The sequence below is a fragment of the Cynocephalus volans genome, chromosome 2, assembly GCF_027409185.1.
Source record: "Cynocephalus volans isolate mCynVol1 chromosome 2, mCynVol1.pri, whole genome shotgun sequence".
NCBI lineage: Eukaryota > Metazoa > Chordata > Mammalia > Dermoptera > Cynocephalidae > Cynocephalus > Cynocephalus volans.
This window is the reverse complement of record NC_084461.1, coordinates 99,342,588-99,363,772: the sequence shown is the minus strand read 5'-3', so window position 1 is coordinate 99,363,772 and position 21,185 is coordinate 99,342,588. Positions and strand designations below refer to the sequence as shown.

The window sequence follows — 21,185 nt, the reverse complement described above, 5'->3', positions numbered from 1 at the left end:
AATGAGACTTGGCACTAACACAGGTTTACAAAAAAAAACCCATCATCCATTTATTAAACTGTAAATGCAAAGAAAGGAAAAGCATATCTGAAAATCCAAGTTGGAGAAAAAGTACTAAAAACAAAATTTAAGAAGGCATTTAGAATTCTTGTGGTACTTGCTGACTTTAGTTTTGAAGACATACAGCAACCAAGCTACCAATAACTATCGAGCATTTTTTTAAACTTGTATAAACTTGTTTAAATGTTTAACTTGCCTGAATCAAGTTTCTGTGGTCAAAACAAAGAGGTCATAATTACTGTGCTCATATAAGAGATGTGTAAAGGATGTAACATGGGAGGAAAGGATGAGGTATGGTAAACATTGGAACTCTTTGCCTTTCTTCAGATTTTATTGCATTTCATAGTCACATAAAAAGAACATCCCCTCCTCTTTTCTTAATGTGTCTCAGAGCAAAAGTGGCAGAATGAATAGCCCTTAATCAGTACATACTATTTTTAAAAGGGATATTTTTAGAATTTGGTTCATTGGTTGTTTTTTAATAATAAATCTTAAGAGTTGACTCCTAAAATGGTGCTTAGATGTACTAATATATTCAGGCCTTTCTTAAAAGTAAATAATTTACTTTGCATTAAAAAGTCATCAATAACAGGTGTAATTCAGTGTTTTAAAGAAAGATTTAATTTCAAATTAAGTTTGTTTAAAATAACTTCTATTGTGTCAAATAATGAAACTACTATTATTTTACTCATTATAAACATTACATAATCATTCCTTATAATCACTATAAAAATTTAAATGATCTTTTTCCCTTATAAATGAAGATGGTGGTTCTGAAGCAACACTCTAAATCAGAAAAGTCCATTCACAATACACAACCCCATCTCAGTTTTTAGAAGTCAGTGCATTTAGTGGTCATAAATAGGCATGATGTTCTTCTGCAGCTAAGAGTTCTGGAAAGGTTTAAAAAAAAAAAAACGAAGAATTAAAAGATAAATAATATGAAAAGTATCCTAATAATCACAAATATTGCCAGTACTCAAAGTCAAGTATGGTATAACCTGAGTGTCAATCAGTTGTGTTTTTTTCTCCCAGTGGAAGGCGTTCCCATAACTGGAGCAACTGTTCACCAACCTGAGGTTCTAGTTCCTAGATAAATCGAAAGTCAAAATAAACATAAAAAGAACTGTATTGAATTTTTTTTTAATCACCTAAACTTATAATGATAAAATATAAGAAAATCACTTTAAATTTCATTTCTACCAGAACATGCTAAAATCATATGGTATGCATTGTTCTAATTCTTTAAGATTTATGGAGTTTACTTCCAGACTTAAGGTTGTACCTAATCCGAAAATATCTCAGTTTTTGTGACAAAATGGCAACATGAAGTCCTTCTGGAACTTTTTCTATCCAAAAATAATGGATTTTGGGCTGAGCCCGTGGCGCACTCGGTAGCGTGCTGCGCTAGCAGCGCGGCGACGCTCCCGCCGCGGGTTCGGATCCTATATAAGAATGACCGGTGCACTCCCTGGCTGAGCGCCGGTCACGAAGAAAAATAAATAAATAAAAAATAATGGATTTTGTTTTTAATGGAGATTTAGCAAAATCACTCAGCTTCAGCTTCCAAAGATTTACTGTGAAACCTAGCCTATTAGATGTTTTGGAGTTTTTTTTCAAGAAATAGGTGATTATACAATCTTATCTTAGAAAATATTTAAATTAAATTTATTTCAAAATCATTATTATAGAATAAATATGAAAATATTCATATAAAATTGAAAAGAATGACACTTTATAGTCCTCCTGTGGTATTATACGTCTGATGAGTATTTAAAAAGAACCCAGGCCGACCCCGTGGCTCGCTCGGGAGAGTGCGGTGCTGGGAGCGCAGCAGCACTCTGGCCGCGGGTTCGGATCTTATGTAGGGGTGGCCGGTGCGCTCACTGGCTGAGCGCAGGAGGGTTGAGATCCCCTTACCCGTCACAAAAAAAAAAAAAAGAACCCAATTTTCACGTAGTGATTTGAAGTGAGGCACACTGGTTCGAATAAATTATTAGCTGTGTGACCTTAAGCAAAAGTAATCTCTGAATCCATTTTTTCCTACATATAGTGGATTAATAACATATTTTATTCATACAAACTAAATTATATCATATAAAGCAGCTAGCACAGTATTTGGTCAATATATATTTAATTCCCATTACCTTAATACTTTAAAATTTGTATAAACAGTATCATGAAGGCAAAGCAAAACATTATAGAAACAAAGCAAGCCACTAGCATATAAAAAAGTTATCTACTTTACGTATTAGTTAAAGCCATAAAGGAGCTGAATACTGTTGGCATCTTGAAACTTTAGTCAAATTACCTCAGAATTGCATTCAGTTTTGATCATGTTTAGTAAAATAACATGAAATGATTTATAAAATATTTTATATATGCAATGACAGAGAACAGCCAAATTTACAAAATGCTAAAAAAGCAATGAGCTGTCATACACATTTACAAGTAGGTTTTTACTAGCTCTTTTACAAATCTCAACCACTTTCCCATATGCATATGGAGTATACAATTTTTATTCTTACATTTTTCCCCCTCAAACAAAGCACTGAATAACAGCAAAACAAAACAGAAACAAAAGTAAAAGACAAAATTTTAAAGGCCATTGTATACCTGCCCATCTCTGCTTATCTGGACCTTCTTGTTGTCATTCCAAGGATTGAGTAAATGGTGGGCAAACTGAAAGGGAAGACTTTCTTTTCGTATCCATTCCACCTTAAATACTCCTCCAAGTCCAGCTGAGCCCCAGTCCTGGCTCTTCTCCCTTCCTATCTCAGAAGACATCTTAGAAAATCCCTATAGATAAAAATAGGAGGAAGGATTAGGCAAGGATGATATTAAAATGTCTAAATTCAACTTATCTGATAAGACTGAGCTTTTTCAATTTAAGGTAAAGAATATAAAAATAATAGACACCTAACAAAACAACAAATAAGCTACTTACTAAGTTTTTTTACAAAAATATTTATTATCAAATTTAGAGGAAAGACCAATTCTAGCCTTCTAACATAATCTCAAATACTAACAGATGGTTTCTAAACAATGTATCAACAGATCTAAGTCCATATTATTCCACAATAAGTGAATAAGATCTAACCTCTAAGCTTTTATTCCAAAAATTATAATATTAAATAATAAATTCATTGGTTTGCAAATTCATATATATATTAAGTCAAGATGAGTTAAGAAACATACTTAAGTTTCTTGATTGTCAATACTAACTTCTTCCACCTATTTAAATAAGTTTTTTACCAAAAGGTCAAGCTTCTCATTACTTTTAATCCACCTGAGAATTAGTAAAATCTAAAGTTGTCTTCAGAAGGAAAACTGTTTATCTGGAAAGGCTCTGGTAAGACAAGGCAAAAACAAAGGGATCCCAGTTGTATCATTCCCTTGAAGAGATGCAATATATTCCTCATTCTCAATCAAGCAAAAAAGGCATTCTTGCATTCTGATGAAATAAAAAGCCAGGTTTGTTTTTTGGTTTTTGTTTTCTTTAATCTCTATCATCTAACTTACACCAGAACAACCCCATTTTACTGTTTCAGGATGGCTCACCTGGAAATGTCCAGATCCTTGAACAGAAAATACCAAGTAAACCATGCTGCTTTCCCAAAAGGCTCGATTTAGCTTCCGCTCATTACTAGGGGTTGTAGACCAGATTCCCTTCTGTTGAGAAATTTCAAGGTTCCTCAAATTGCTACTCTTCATTATGAAGTATCGAATAGGCATGTTTGGTCTTGGTGAAGGAGATTTTGAGCCCTAAAAAAGAATGAATAATTCTTGAAAGTTAATTTGACCTTTCAAAACCAATAGGCGCCATAAAATAACATCTTCATATGCACATAAACCAAAATATTTTGCCAAGTATTCAACAAATGCAAATAGCTTTAACATGCCTGAAAACCTATATAAGGCTCAAATAAAATGAAGTTAAAGAACCAAAACAAGTACTCATTTTCAGAGCATTCAAAATCCCTTATCAAGAAAGACTCCTGGATTACCAACTTTAATTTGTACTTTCAGAAAATGTTTTAATAAACTTGCAAAATTTGAAAACAAAACAAAAATTGCTCCAGCTTACTGCCTGGAGACAGTTTCTAGGTGACCAAGGGAAAGAGTCCAGTGGTCTTACTGAATTGCACAGACAGAGATCGGAGTTTGGAGGCCAAGGTGGCTGATATTTGCATGGAAAAGCACTAGACAGAAGGGAGTTGCATAAAAAGAGAGGTCCAGAGGAACTGCAGAGGGCCCCCACAGTTTTTAGAGTACTGACCTGAACACAAGTGAAAAAAAATGACTGCTTAAAAGAAAACCTCAAAAGGATTAAACTGATTGCAACTAAACTGTGTATCAGAACAAAGTCTAACAGTATTTAAAGGAATGCAAAAAAAATCTAGCAGCCAAACAATATTACAAGAGAGACAAAAAAGGAGGAGATTATGATCAATAGAAACAGATTCAGACATGACAGAGATGATGGAAATAGGAAACAGGAATATTAAAGCAGCTATTAAAATACTTCACTATGTCCAAGAAAGTAGAGGAAAACATGAACAAAATGAGAGGAAAAATGGAAGATATTTTTTAAAGACCCAAAGGGAACTTTTAGAGATGAAAATATAATATTTGAAAACACATTTGAAAAAATGAACAGATTAGACACTAAAAATAAAAATATTAGTGAACATAAACATGTAGCAATAGAAACTATTCAAAATGAAACAGAAAAACAACTGAAAAAAATGAAGGGAGTATCAGTGACCTGTGGAACAATATCAAATGGTCTTACATTGTATACAGAGTCCCAGAAAGGAGTAAAGAAAAAAGAGATATAAAAAATATGTGAAGAAATAATAGCCTTAAATTTTCTAAAATTGATGGAAACTATAAATAGACAGATTGAAGAAACATAAAGAGAACAAGACCAAGTCATATCAAAATCAATTTGCTGAAAATCAGTGGCAAAAAGAAAATCTTAAAAGCACCTAGAGTAGAAAAGATATTGTACACAGAGAAACAAAGATAAAAATGACAGCAAACTTCCCATCAGAAACTATGTAAACCAGAAGACAATGGAGTGACTTCTCTACAGTAATAAAAGAAAACTACTGTCATCCTAAAATTCTATACACTGTAAAAATGTCTTAAAAAAAAAAAAAGGGTGAAAAAAACTTTTCAGATAAAAGCTGAAAGAATTAATTTCCAGCAGATCTGCATTAGAAGAAATGCTAAACTACTGTCTTCAGGCAGAAGTAAATGATATAAGATGGAAATTCGTATTAATACAAAAGAATAAAAAGCAGAGGATTGGTAAATATGTGCATAAATATGAAAGACATTTTTCTGACTTTTAAATTGTGATAAAAATAATTGACTATGTAAAGTAAAAGTAATACATTGTAGCATTTATAACATCAAGAAAAAATGTATAAAAACAATAATACAAAGGACTGAAGTGTAAAATAAAAGAATACTGTTGCAAGGTTTCAAACTATACCTGAAATGGCATAACATCGACTCAAGATGCACAAAGTAAGTTAAAAATGGCTTCACTAGTGAATTCTATCAAAGATTTAAGAAAAAACAATACCAATTCTACCCATCTCTTCCAAAATATTGAAGTGGAAGGAACACTTCCCAACTAATTTTATGAGGCCAGTATTACCCTGATACCAAAACCATACAAAGATAACACAAGAAAAGAGAACTACAGAATAATATCCCTCATCAATAAAGAGACCTCATTTTAAAAAAATTTGATTTAACAAAATCAGATCCAACAATATATAAAAAGAATAATAACTTCATGACCAAGTGAGGCATACACATTAAAAAATCAATCAATGAAATCTACCATATTGATAGATCCAAAAAAGGAGAATTGTGTTATCATTTCAACAAATGTTGCAAGGGGCTGGCTGGTTAGTTCAGTTGTTAGGGCACAGCCTTGTAACACAAAAGTCACAGGTTTGGATCCCCATACTGGCCAGCCACCGAAAAAGAAAAGAAAAAAACATTGAACATAATTCAACACTTATTCATAATAAAAACTCTTGGCAAACTAGATCGAAAAGGAAACATCCTACAGTTGCATCATGCTAAATGGTGAAAGACAGTGCTTCCTTCCTAAGATCAACATAAATATGTCTGCTCTCAGCACTTTCATTCAATATTTTACTGGAGGCTCTAGCTGGAGAGATAAGGCAAAAAAGAAATAAATATCAATCAGATTGGAAAGGAAAAAGTAAAACTATATTAATAGATGGCATGATTATCCTTGTAGAAAATCCTAAGACATCTACAAAAAAACTAATAGAATTAATTAATGAAGTAAGTAAGGTCATGGGGTATGGGGCAAATACACACAAATCAAATGTATTTCTATATACCAGTAATGAACAACTGGAAATTGAAACTTTAAAAAACAATAGTATCAAAAATATAAAATACATAGGGATAAATTTAACAAAAAATATATAAGACCTATACTCTGAGATCTACAAAACATTCTTGAGAAACATTTAAAAACAGCTAAGTAAATGGACAGATATACTATACTTATGGATTAGAAGACTAAAAATTATTAATTGCCAATTTTCTTCAAATTGATCTATATATTCAATGCAATCCCACTCAAAATATTAAAAAAAAAAAACTTGTAGAAATTGAGTAAGTGACTCTAAGGTTTACATGAAAGCACAAAGGACCTAGAATAGCCAAAACAATTTTGAAAAAGATGAACAAGTTTAGAAGACAAACATTACTAATTTCAAGACCTACTATAAAACTACTATAATCAAATCAGTCTGTCATTGGCAAAAGGAGAAATATACAGATCAACAGGACTGAATAGAACTCAATAAACAGACAAGCTATTTATGGTCAATTGATTTTTGACAAAGATGCCAAAGTAATTCAATACATAAAAGATAATCTTTTCAACAAATGGTACTAGAACAATTTTATAGGCAAAAGCCAAAAAATGATCCTTGACCCACCCATATTATAAGCAAAATTAACTTGAAATAGATAAAACTTCTAGAAGAAAATCTTTGTGATCATGGGTTAGACAAAAATTTCTTAGGACACAAAAAACATGAACCATAACAGAAAAAAACTGATGAAATGGACTCCATCAAAATTAAAAACATTTGTTCTTAGAAAAACACTATTAAGAAAATGAAAAAGCCACAGATTGTTAGAAAAAATTTGCAAAATATATACAATTAAGCCTTATACCCAGAATATATAGGAAATTCATAACTTAATTTTTTAAAAAGACAAATAACCAATAAACAACAAAAAAAAAAGTGAAGAAAATTTGAGCAGATATTTCACCATAGACTATACACAAATGGCAAATAAGCACATGAAAAGATGTTCAACATCACTAGTCATCAGGGAAATGCAGATTAAAACTACAATGGGCTATCACTATATATCCAGCAGAACAGCTAAAATTGCAAAGACCAATAATGCCAAGTATTGTCAAGAATATGGAGCAAATGTAATTCTTATAGATTGTTGAAGGAAATGCAAAACAGTACAGCCATTCCGGAAAACAGCTGGGTAGTTTCTTGTAAAGTTTACCCTACAACCCAACAATCCTACTCCTAGGTATTTACCCAAGAATAGAAAACATGTTTATACACAAAGAATTGTACTTGAATGTTATAGCAACTTTATTCATAATAACCAAAAAGTGGAAACAACCCAAACATCCATCAACTGGTGAATGGATAAACTGTAGTATATCCATACAATGGAATACCACTCAGCAATAAAAGTAATAAAACTAATAATAGATTCAACAATATGGATGAATTTCAAAAGCATTATTTTAAGTGAATTAAGCCAGACACAAAAACTACATACATATGATTCCATTTACAGGAAATTCTAAAAAAGCCAAAACTCTAGGGATAGAGAGCAGATCAGTGGTTACCAGAGGTTAGGGGTGATGAAAATATTCTGGATGTGACTGTGGTACAGTTACACGACTGCATACATTTACAATTCAAAATTTACTGAATTGTACAGTTTAAATTGGTGAATTTTGTGTACAAATTATACCTTAACAAAGGTATTTAAAAATAAACCAAAAACCTCAAAACCTAAGGAAGCAGTTCACAAAAAGATTTCTTTTCCTCTTATTTAACAAGAGTATTTCAGCAGACATTTTCACCAAAACACAATATATACCTACATAACCCCTAATCAAATACTTACTCAGCTACTAAAAACTCAGGAAAGTAAAAGGAATCACATTCAAAATATTTGAATTCATTCGTATTACAAATTTTTTTAAAGATACATAGTCTTCAATTACATATCAACCTTTCCTACCTTCTTAACCTCATCCTGTCCTGTGTTTTTAATATAACCAATGAATTGCAGAATCAATTAACAATTTAAAGAAACCATTGTTTTCAATTCTGAAATTATAAACCAAAATTAATTTAAATTAACATAATTTTAACAAAAAAGAAATAGAAAGAAAATAATGAACTGCCTAGCTGCATGCCATTAGTGAATAATGTTAGTCTTAAAACACTCCAAAAATGGTAATAACTAAAAATATACAGCAAGCAGGAAAAACTGAAAATTGTCTCAAGTTTGCCAGATTCAATTTATATCTGGGACAGAGGCCACAATTAGGAACGTAGAATTGTTTTATAATTTTGTTTACATATGTAACATCAGATGTGCTACAAATCTGTTCCTTACTACATTTACTTTCAGATTACTTTACCTTTCCTGAGGATGGAGGAGAAGGACTAGCACAAGGACTTGGGTAACTACTGCCGTCTGCAGATTTTACAGAAGATTGATCTAATCGGTCATCGGTGCTTCGTTTAGGATGTAGAATTCCTCTGTCTTTGTACTTCTGAGGTGGGTGCAATGCTGGAGATGGAGATTTCACCAATACACTTGAGCAAGAAGGAGGAAGCAAAGATCAGTTATTTAAAAGTTTGTAACGCAAAGTAGATGCCATTTCAATCCACAGTCCTGATGACATTATGATTTATAGAATAGTATTTAAAAAGGGAATTTCATTTTTCTATTACATTTAGAAGCTAAGAAATACTTGGATGATAAGGGTACACTTAAAAAACAATAGGCAAAAATATGTTTTTGAAAATCTCCAAAAATCAAAAAGGATTTTAATTCAAGTAAAATAGATATAAAAGCATACTAAAAATTACAGTAAAGTGGAAAGAATATTGGACTAGAATCAGTAAATACAGATTTCTAGGACAGTACTAGATTTATAACCAACTAGGTATGTGATCCTGAGTAAGTCTCTTATTTGACTTTTAATTTCCTTATCTGTTAAATAAACAGATTATACTAAATAAACTCCAAGATTCTTCTATTCTAAAATTCTATTAATAAATTCCACAAACATGTAGACAGAAACTTCACAATTTTTACAAGTATAGGTCTTCGTGGGACAACCAGACATTAAGTACTTCCTAGTGTGTTCCAAATAAAGTTCACAACAACACCTATAAAATATTATTGCCAAAACACTGGATCTAATCAAGCCTTGAGAGTTAACTACCAGTTTACATGAAATACACAGGGTATAGGAATAAATGATGCCAGGAGTAAACAAAGAAACAAATCCAGAATGTGGGAGATCTTACACCACTGACCTAGTTTCTTTAAAAAAAGTCAAGAGAGGAACTACTCTAGATCACAAGAGACTCAAGAAACATGAAACCCTAATACAATGCATGAGTCTTTCCTGGATGCTAATTCAAATAAATCAACAATGGAGATTTATGGAGACAATTGGAGAAATGATAATTTTATTGGGATTGGTAACTGCATTTTGGTTATGTAGAAAAAATGCCCCTATTATTAAGAGATGCATTTTTAAATATGGAAGGGAAAATGATATGTGTGGGATTTACTTTGAAATATGTAAGCAAAAACAAAAAGGAAACAAGAAAAAAAAAAAGAAAATTTTGGCAGATAAATCAAGTAGGTGAAAATCTTGGTAACTGCTGAATCTGGGTTATGGGGTTCATTATTGCACAAGGGTGCTTCAAAAAGTTCATGGAAAGACACATGTTCTCTAATTCTATTTTTCCATTAACTTTTTGAAGTACCCACATATATCATTAACTTTTTTGTGTTTAATAATACTCATAATAAATAAATTTAAAACAAAAAAGGATAGGTCTTCAATAATTCATAAGCTTCCATACAGTCTTGCCATTATAATTATTCTGTCTTCAAGACAAGTTAAAGTAGCTTATCCCCACAATTTTCTTCTAATTTCAATAAGTATCTTTGATCCAGGATTCTTTCACAAGTGAAATAAAATTGATAAAACCTAAAGATATTAACGTTAAAATATATAATGAATGTCCATCTGAAGCAGTAACAAAAAATTGGTAAGAAGGGTAAAAACAACTTCTCAGGAATTTCTCTCCAGTGAATTAGATCCAATGAATTACTAGTCACAATTGCTAAAATTCCATCATTCTTGCCTTGCTACTTAATTGACCTGAAAGTTAGGTGACAGAACTTAAGGATAAAATCTTATTAAAATAAAAATGATGTTGTTAACAGAACTAAATGTCTAGTTGAATAGTTTTCAAATTGGTCTTTTGCTCTGTGATCTAACCTAGCTTTTCTCTCTCTCAGATTGGGCTTCCTCTAAAAATTTCATTCAGGTAGAAACAAAGGTTCCATAAACACTTCTACCTAAATTTTCATTTAAGAGGAACAAAGAGTTCTGATATAAAGTGGCAAATCTATCTCACTTTCCTTATAGATATGTTTGTTGTCTACCATCAAGTTATTATTTAGAAAATGACATAAAACATTGGTTTAATTTTAGGATGGGAAGCAGGCAATTTCTATTATTTTAATAGTTTCTGCGGTCAAGTAAATTATGCCTTTATTAAAAGAAATTATAATTTAATCTATATATTGCCATCCTAAAGTGAAACTCTAACTTTAAATACCTTTTCACCAAGAAGTAATTCTACAGATTATAATTTCTCCCTCTAAAAATAAATCTTCCTAAGAGTCCTCATTCTATCCTTCACCAAGCTACATGAATTCCAGGTCTTAACTATTAATATCACCTAAAGTCTGAAAATGAATGAAATTCTATGTCCTACTACTCAACAGGCAATGAAGAGTGCCAGGCTGCGATTTGTAAGGAAATGAAAAAGGTTGATCCTGGTATTACATTTAAAAAATTAATTTATAAGTTAAGTCAGTTTCTAAAGTGTAATTAATGTTATATTTCATAGTTTTGTTTTTCTTCTGTATTTCCCAATTTTATTTAAATGAGCATATATAACTTTAATAAAAAAAAGCAAGCTTTATTTCTAAATGTAGGTATATGTATATGTGTACATATGAGGGCACTTCAAAATGTTCATGGAAAAGTAGAATTAAAAGGTAATCTTTCCATGAACAAACCTTTCCATGAACTTTTCGAAGACACCTTGTATACACATATGCATTTATACACAGCTACATATAGCATTATTACAGATCTAACAGGTTTTGTATTAGCTAGTCTAGGAATAATACTACCATATAATTTCTACGGAAATGTATTCCCACATTCTAAACAACCTATGCTCAAGAAAACTTTAGAACAATATTTTCAAAAAGTAGGGAGTGTCTGAGTAGAGACTGTACTTTTTAATCATCTTCTTTCTCTCAGTTACAGGATGCAGACCAGAGAGAAAGGTTCAGGCACATATGTTATAGGCTTTTCTTGGAAACTGGCTGAATTATTCCTAAAATGAAATATCTGAAGAACTTGGGAACCAGTATGTTTTAATCCTCTTTAACTGAAGTCTTAAGTGATATCAGGCCTTTATGCTTCATTCAAATAGGCAAAATCTGATCAAAGGAAAATACTTGAAAAACAGTAAGCCTAATATAACGTCTTTAATGTTTCTATTATTTTTCTTTCAGTTTTTAAACTATGAAATCATTTTCTTACTACAGACACTTCCTACCAATATTGCCAAAACTAGCCTCACAGGCAAGGATGTTTCTCTGTTATCAATTCTAACAGGGTGAAAAAAAAATTTTAATTGATATAAAGAAACTTAAATTTGATTCTTACAAATTTGTTATAACCAGAAATATTTCTGAATTATGGCCAATGATTCATTATAACCATTACAATATTACTAAAATATATTTTTTACATAAATAATTTAATATGAGCTCTCTTATTAACAATCACATAATAAACAAAAATATCAGCACATCTAATTGCAAAATACTAGAAAGAATGAAAGAATCTGGCTTAACTTTAACAAGAAATTTTGTCACATGACAGTAAATTTGTTTATTACATGCCTCTCTTCAATAAAATGTTAACTCTTTGAAGAGATCTTTAACTATGTACACTACTATATCCTTCACATCAAGAACAACAGACATTCAATGTGTCACTGAATGAATGAAGTACTTTTCTGTAGGAATGCTAATCAGAGGTATTGATATCTAGATAAGACTTGTGGGGGAGTTGTTCTTTAAATGGCCATAACCAGCACTTCTCATTGCAGGGTATCTAGGAAAAATCTCACTTGCTATATATCAACTAAAATATATAATTTTAAAATGTTGCTATCTTTCTAAGTGACCCTAAATTTGTGAATTCTGGAAATTAAATATTTTGAGTTTTTCCTGACAAAAAAACTGCCTTATTAAATAACTCATAGATACTACCACCTTAAAATCCTTCATATTATCTTAATACATAGAAAAATTACATTTTATAAGTAAAACTCTCCACTTAATTATAACCTTTTTATGTATCTTAGATTATAAGAAAGTAATTTTTAAATATTATAAAAGCATGTGATTCTATGGTGTATAATTCCTTTTCCTGAAGAAAATATTTCCCATTTTGGTAAAATGGTATAAATTTACCTTTCTGCAGTAGTAGAAGACTCATCAGAAAATTCAGTATCTGCTGAACTTTTCCTACTATTATTTGACTTCCAAGATGATGCCAAAGGAAGTTCTTCTGAAGACATAGGCCTTGGCCTTTGGCCAATCCCAGATGGTTGTTGTAAACCTGCAGACTGTTCTTCAGTACTTAAAACAGCTATAATTGTTCTTATGGTAGCTTCATCAACTTGAGACCAAAGTTTAGATGGAGCTCTCATTCGGCGTAAAAATAAGCTATGCCACTTCTGTCTGAGCTGCAGCAATAAACCAGCTGCCTGTAATAAAATAGTTTCCTCAGTTCAAATAGATACAAGCAAAATGTATATCACATATGCAAGACACCTATTTGTTTATTAGTTAAGGTCTGTAATTATTATCAAAGAACATACTTTACATTTCATATTTCATAATTTACTACTAATTTCAGTCTTTTTATTGCATGAATGAAATAAAATTTCTCATTTACCATATTTTAGGCACTAGAGACATAAAATCAAATCAAACAATCTAATAAGAGAGACAGTAAACAATAGGTGTGGTAGAATGTGATTAATACTGGAAAACTAGCAGCAAGGTAAATAAAGTACATTTAGTTCTATCCATACTATATTTTAGTGCCTGCAGACCATCCAAATGATAATATCCAGAAGGCAGCTGAATTCGTAGAAAGGCCTAATCTAGATAGAGATATAAACTTGTGAGTCATCGGTGTATCAATAGTTACACTAGAGGTAAGGTTCCCAGGGCTTGTGCAGAAAGAGTGAGAGGTACACAGTAAGGCACAGAGTGCTGGAGAATTTAAAACTTAAGACACAAGAGCATCTAAAATTTAAGGCATAAACACATGCAGAAGAGTCAGTGAAACAACCTAAGAAGGAATGACTACAGAGGAAGAAGAAAAACTTGGAGTAATGTCACAGTAATTAGTGACGAAGTTGGGGCAGAAGTGAGGAGGAAAAATAGGGAAGGGCAGGATTACAAAAAGGAGGCTGTGAACAATAGTGCCAAGTATTAAACAGAGGTCACATTTATCAAGAAACGCTAACTAGCTTTGACAACATGGAGGGCACAATTGACATTGGAAAGTACAGTTTCAGGGAATCGAAGGGTTGGTGGAATGGAAGTGAGACTGCCGTAGGTTGAGGTAATGAATGAATGAAGGGTAAAAAAAAGTAAACCTAGTCAGTATCAACTACTGACAGCTTGGCTGCTTCCCAAAAAATGGATATAGAATGATCTTTCAAAGTAGAGAGGGAATTAAGGCAAGGCTTTGTCAAGAAAATTTTTAATTTGAAAAGAAACATTCACCTCTCCCAATTCAGTGGTATATGAAAAAAGAAAATAGAATAAATTTCTATCTTTTTCTCAGAAACAGAGTTAAACAAGATAGAGTTCTCATATACCCAATACCCAATATTTTCTTATACATGTTGAATATCTCTTATCTGAAATGCTTAAGAATTTGAATTTCAGATTTTTTTTGGATTTTGGAATACTTGCATTGTTGATTCAGCACCCCTAATCCAAAAATATGAAATCCAAAATGCTCCAATGAGTATGTCCTTAGAGTATCATGTCAGCACTCAAAAGGTTTTTGTTCAGATTTTGAAGCATTTCAGATTTCGAATTTTCACATTAGGAATTCTCAACCTGTATATCCAGAAATATTTAAATATTACTGATATGGTTTGAATGTTTTTGTCTCCTCTAAAAATTCATGTTGAAAATTAATCCCAATTTGGCCTTTTGAAGGTGCTATGGGTTGAATTATGTCCCCCAAAGGTTTGTATATTAATCCTCACTTTAACAATATTCATGGTGGAAAATCCTATTATGATTATTGAAAGATGGAGCCTTTAAGAAGTGATTAGATAGTGAGGACCATGCCCTAGTGAATGGATTGATCCATTTATGGAGTAATAAGTTGATGGTTTAATGGGTAGTAATGGGCATGGTCCTGATGGCTTTACAAGAAGAGCAAGTAAGCAGGTTAGCTTTCTCCTGCTCAATTCATTTGCCATATGACACCTTGCATTGCTGTGGAGAGTCACCACCAGAAGAAGGCCCTCACCAGATGTACCCCCTGGACTGTGGACTTCCCAGCTTCCAAAATTATAAGAAATAAGTCTCATTTCTTTATATATTACACAGTTTCATGTATTCTTTTATGAGCAACAGAAATGGACTAATACGGGAGGTGACTGAGTCATGAAACCTCAGCCCTCATGAATGGGATTAGGTGCCCTTATTAAAGAGCTTGATGGAGGGAGTTTGTCCCCTTCTTGCCCTTCCACCTTCTGCCATGTAAGGACACAGTACTCCTCCCCTCTGGAGGAAGCAGGGTTCGAGGCACCATCCTGGAAGCAAACAGCAGACCTCACCAGATGCTAGGCTCATGATCTTGGACTTCCCAGCCTCCAGAACTATGAGAAATCAATTTCTGTTCTTTATAAGTTATCCAGTCTGTGGTGTTCTGTTATAGCAGCATAAATAGACTAATAGAATTATCATGTTTAACTACTGAGCCACATCTAGGTTTTTCAAGTTCTCTGTTGGAATAAACTCCAATACAGCAGAGAATGTACAAGACTCTATGAAAACTGAAAAACAAGCTATATTCTCTAATACTATGGGCTTAACATTGAAGATAAAGTTTTTATCATACTGTATATCAATTTACATTGACTGAATGAAAGAAATTTATTACACTACTAAAAAGTAACTTACCTCTGGCTCTAGTTTGAAATTGAGCCACTCATCAAGTTTCAAAGCTGCCAGATTAGCAGTAGTTCTGTCCTCCATTTCGCTATCACTGCTATCATTGGGAATGCCATCTGCTGTCCAAACACATAATTAAAGAAAAAAATCACTTTTACCATCTTACATCATAGCAAAAATGTAAGCAGAATAGATACATTTCATATATACAAATCCTTCTGACACTAACAATTTGTGTGGGAAGATCTCCAAATCCAAAAGATTATAAATTAAATATCAGTGTTTAAAAGGAGAAAGAAAGGAAATCTTAATGACTACAATTTCTAATCACAACGCCACAAAACAAAACAAAAAAGACAAGAAGTTAAAAACTAAAGCACAATCTTTAAATAATAACTGTATGAAGAAGAAACAAAGAACATTATTAAAGAAAGACATGAAAACACCATGTATCAAGAACTACGGAAGATGCTCATGACAATACTCATGTAAATTCACAGGTTTCAATTTTTAAGAAGAAAAACTATACAGCTAAATATATCTTAGAAAAATAGCATAGAATCCAAAGAAAAATAAAAGAAAATGAAAATAAAAAAACAGTAAGTTAGAAAGACAAAATGGTAATAATACTTAAAACTATAATCCAGTTCTTTGAAAAGCCTGTTAGACAACTCTGTTAATTTAATAAAGGAAGATGAAAGCACAAATCTATCTACAAAATCAGAAGTGAGAATAAGATTATAAAAATTAATAAAAAGATGTATTGCAAAATGAATACAAGCTAAAAAGATATAGTATGTATAATTATAGAATAATAGATTGGGAAATCTTCAAAGAAATTTATTTTCTACAAAAAATTTACTAAAACTGCAAGAACAAGAAATAGAAAAGCCCAAACATATTTAAGGAAGAAATTAAAGACATCCTTAAAGAACATCAGTAAAGAAATCTAGAACACTAAGTCTCTCAAACTTTCAAGGAATCAAATAATGACCAATTCCTTTAATGAGACAAATCTGAACCTAACTCTAAAACCTAATAACATCTAAAACATAAAGATGCCTGAATGTGCACAAGCACATACCACACAAACCCTATAGGTGAGCCTATCCCTAATGAACATAACAGTTTTTAAAAAATGCTAGAAAATATTCAGCAGTATAATAAATCCTACTTAGTCTAAGGAAGGTTTACTCTCCGAACAAGATAATAGTTCTGTAAGAAAACCTATACACCATATCAACAGGCTGAACAAACGCTGATCATATGTCCAACTATAAAGGAACATTTTAAATACATTACACCACTTTAATGTGATAGAATATTTTGTAGCTATTCATATAAAATATTTTAAAATTTTTTAATATTCTTTATAATGAAAATAGCATAATATAATAATAGTATGGATGAAACAATTAAGAATAAATAAACATGTAGAAAAATATATAATACTAAAATGTACTTGCATAACTGTATGGGATTATGGGTTACTATTAATATTTCTTTTAAATAATTACATTTATATTAAACTATCACTTAAATTCAAGTGGAAAAAACTTCCCATCAGCAAAATTTTTTAAAAATGCACAAATCGATGTCCAGTTACCTTAGAAATCATCTTGAAGAACAGTGGTATACCTTAGTATTTCCTCTACTATATCAAAAGGGAGCTACTATCACATAAATTTTTGTAATTTCACAATTTCTTTGGCTTAGTAAAAAAAAATTCATTTCAAAGAGTTTATTTCCTTCACAATACACTTACCTCTAAAGGATGAAGGTTCCTGAAGAGCATTACTTGCCAACCTAGCTGGTCCGCAGAATACCAATACAGTGACAGGTGTCACTGCTGAACAACATCTAATATTAGCTATTCTATGGGCTCTGGTCATTTCATCATAAATAAGCCAATCTGTGGGTAGTGCCTGAATTGCTGCAGCTTGTCCATTGGCTGGAGGAATCTATTAGGAAAATAAATTTAAAAATTGTTAACTGTATTTATCACCTAATTTACTGGGAATATTTTTAAAATGTAAGAAGTCCCCCAATGAAACTGATGATGTATATTAGCACCCAAGCCAAAATTAAAGCAAATCATTGCTCATGTAGTTTGTATAAGAGTTCCTTTTCCAACTCTTAAGATTCAATCAAAATTTTTTCCCATGTTTAATTATACATATATAACTAATTAATTTCTTAAAGCAAGCAGGTATTTGGAGCATTTTTCATTCATCTTCAACTCCCTAAATTAGTTTCACCTCAAGGCCTAACAGTATTAAAAATGTTTTACCTTTTTATATTGAGGCTGACTGAGAACTGAAGTGGGATGAAATCGTACTTTTTTCTCCTTTGGCCCTGTCAATACTACATTCTCTCTGTCCACGTGGACTAAATTAGGATACATGCCTGCCACCAATGCAGCTTTGACGACAGCCCAGTTCTCGGAGTTTGTGTTAACATCTCGAATGTCACCACCACCTCGTGCTCTAACAAAACCTAGAGATGGGGGGATAAAAAACCACACCAACTTCTATTGTGTAAAAGATACTTTTAAATTTGTGTATGTTTTACCAAAAAAAAGTACAACTTATATAAGTTTAATGATATTAAAATTCCACAATAATTAATAGAATCTCCTTTAGAAAGTTGTTCAAACTATAGAACTAAAGTTCTAAGAACGTTTAGATCTGCTTAGGCTAGAGTAAGTACATGATTTACTGGGGATTTAAGGAATTTTTTTTTAAATGAACATTCTTATAATAAAGTTCTTCATAAGCTGCTGTTAAAAACATGCTAAATTCATAGCTGGAAATTCAAGCCATTCTTCTGACTGGCATTAACAACATTTTGGTTATGCTAGACAAAATTCTGGAGGTGAAGGAAAATAAATATATGATTCTTGCTTAAATTTAAAAAGTCCTTCATATTTGAAACAATTCTAAATCCTCTATTTCATTCCTTACGTTACTTTCGTACTTCAGCTAATCCATGAATCCAGGCTTTGGTACTTTTCTTCTGACCATCACTTTAATGTACTATACTACTCAAGAAAAGAATTCAAAGAAACAGCCCTAAAAGGAAATAGCAACACCTGTATCCTCTTGGGGAAAAAAAAAAATCAAGTGCCCTCAAGAGATTACCAGCTGTTTTAGTGTTCCAAAAATATAAAGACCAGCATTCATAGCAATCTACTTAAATTTACATAATTTATATTTCATAAATAGTTATTCAATAATAGTGATAGAAAATATAATAACTATAAGATCAAAATTAATCTTTGACAATATATTATAAATTGTTCATTGCTGATAGTATCAAAAAGGTATAGATTCTATTCATATATTTCTCAACTATATCTTCTGCAATATCATTTTTTTCCATCAACAAGCAAATGTTAAGGTCATGTGGAAGTCTACAAATCAGTTCATGAATATAAAATATACATGATAAATGTCATTAAAAAATCAAGAGATAGCATCAGCTAACACTAGAAGTACTATGAGGTATGAGCAGGGTACTCTAAGTGGTTTAAATAGGTTCTTCAAGGGAAAACTTTACCTGATGCTCTAAGTTGACCAAGCAACTGAGTTCTCATGCCTATGATTATTTCCATGGTAGCTTGTGAAAGAAAATTCTTTTCACAAAAAGCTCGCTCCCACCCATCACTTCGTGCTTTCTGCCATGCCTATAAAAACAGAATAATTACAGAAGACACATTTACAAATCACTTCTAAGTGAGGCAACAAAGTAACAAAACAACTACACTAATCACTCAAGGTCAAATTCTCCTTATTCTAATTATTCTATAAACTAAGACCTTATGATCAAATAAAATTTAGCTTTAGTTAATTTATACTCAAATTCTATGAAAGTCTTGAGTTTATAAAGTCCCAATGAGAACTAAGTATCAAGTAACTTAAATAACCAGCTATGAAAAAAATATTTACCTTCTCATCTCAGATGTGTCTGCTAATTTTATTCCACAAAAGTATGGAGGGTTTTCAGCTAAGCCATCAAACACATGTATATCTAAGAATACTGCCACTCTGGTCCACCAAAAGTAACCTCTATATCAACCCCATAATCTAGCTGAGAATGGAAAGCAGACTTTCTAGATATCATCTATATGCAATATTAAAAGGTTCCCCCTTGAAAATGAGTTCTCTCGCTTTGCAATTTAACTGAAAGACCACAGCAGTAATTTATCCTCTCTGCCTTTGAAGGAGCTGGGGAAAAAGCAAAGAACACAGAGGACCTCTACTTCAAATCTCCTTCTTTTTAACATTCAACAGATCTACTATACTATATGGTATCTATACACCCAATTAATAACGAGTCATCCGCTATGCAATAATACTCACAAAAGAGCTCATGATTATTTTTTTAATTATGTATGTGTTGCAAAAATCCTGTTATGCCTGAAAAAGAGTACTTTCCACATAAATAAACTGAAATTTTACAAAAATTTATAGGCGCAGGCTACATTCAAGAGAACTTAAAGATAAAGTACTACCTTTTCAAGAAATAACATATTCTGCCCCACATATCTGAATTTCTAAATTACATTTTATTTCTCTTCTTCACAGTCCCACTTTCCTCAACTTTTCTTTACCATTTATCTCTTCCCTTAATTTCTAACTACTATGATGTTAAAAGGTTTTAAGTGATTTTTAGATTTTGCTTTATATAATTAAGTTCTAGCACAGTGTCTTGAACACACAAGAAAAAGATGTACTCTAAAAAATCAATCAATAAATATTAAATCGAGATAATTTTCTTCCAAGCTTTGTTCTATATACTTTAAAAAATATACAATGTTTCTTAAACAAAATTTTAAAATCTTAAATCACGCCCAAGACATGATTTAAAGATAAGGATCTTGATATTTAAAAAAATAAATACAAGTATAAACATAAATAAATATATACACACATTCACACATATATCCTACATGGAGAAAATGGGGGAAAAAAACAAAGTAGAGAAAAACTGTAATAATTTCAATAGATTAACTGCAGAAAGATATTTTTCTGAGCTATTAATAAAATGTGACTTCATAATGAAAGAAAATTAATGAAATTTTTCATTATTTTTGTTATTTTTTTAAATTGCTACATTTGACCCAGAAATGTGTTTAACCAGCAGCATTTTCAGAAAAAAAATGGCAGTAATAGTACCTGGAATGCTCTGAGAAGTGCCATATGGTCACTGAAAGTTCCTGCAGTAAAACGTTTCCTACAAAGCATAGCTGCACGTTTTTGAGAGGCCTGGGTAGGCAGTACGAAAGGATCTCGATAAGCTAGTGTGCAGGCAATTGTAAGGATAGGGTCCAGACACTTTAAAACAACAGCACACAGGACCATTTTACCAAGATGTGGTTCTACTGGCAAGTCAGCCAAATGATATCCAAGTTCAGTCAGATCTTCCCATGCATCCATTGCATCTATTGTCTAAAT

General features: G+C 31.7%; 1 protein-coding gene across 2 annotated transcripts in view; it reads right to left on the bottom strand.

Annotated features, from left to right (window-relative positions):
• Window positions 1–780: 780 nt before the first annotated feature.
• The window catches only part of YTHDC2 (YTH N6-methyladenosine RNA binding protein C2), a 68,839-nt gene continuing 48,434 nt past the window's right edge, over window positions 781–21,185 (bottom strand). Inside the window, exons 20-30 of one of the 2 annotated variants that reach the window (XM_063086153.1) lie at window positions 20,907–21,179; window positions 19,288–19,414; window positions 18,020–18,225; window positions 17,495–17,690; window positions 15,739–15,848; window positions 12,991–13,286; window positions 8,819–8,996; window positions 3,622–3,825; window positions 2,677–2,859; window positions 1,062–1,149; window positions 781–953 (exon numbers count right to left, since the gene is read on the bottom strand). In XM_063086153.1, coding sequence (XP_062942223.1) covers window positions 1,069–1,149; window positions 2,677–2,859; window positions 3,622–3,825; window positions 8,819–8,996; window positions 12,991–13,286; window positions 15,739–15,848; window positions 17,495–17,690; window positions 18,020–18,225; window positions 19,288–19,414; window positions 20,907–21,179 — 1,854 coding nt within the window. In that variant the 3' untranslated portion in view covers window positions 781–953; window positions 1,062–1,068. The remainder of the gene's footprint in view (window positions 954–1,061; window positions 1,150–2,676; window positions 2,860–3,621; window positions 3,826–8,818; window positions 8,997–12,990; window positions 13,287–15,738; window positions 15,849–17,494; window positions 17,691–18,019; window positions 18,226–19,287; window positions 19,415–20,906; window positions 21,180–21,185) is intronic. The other variant, XM_063086154.1, reaches the window with a different exon arrangement.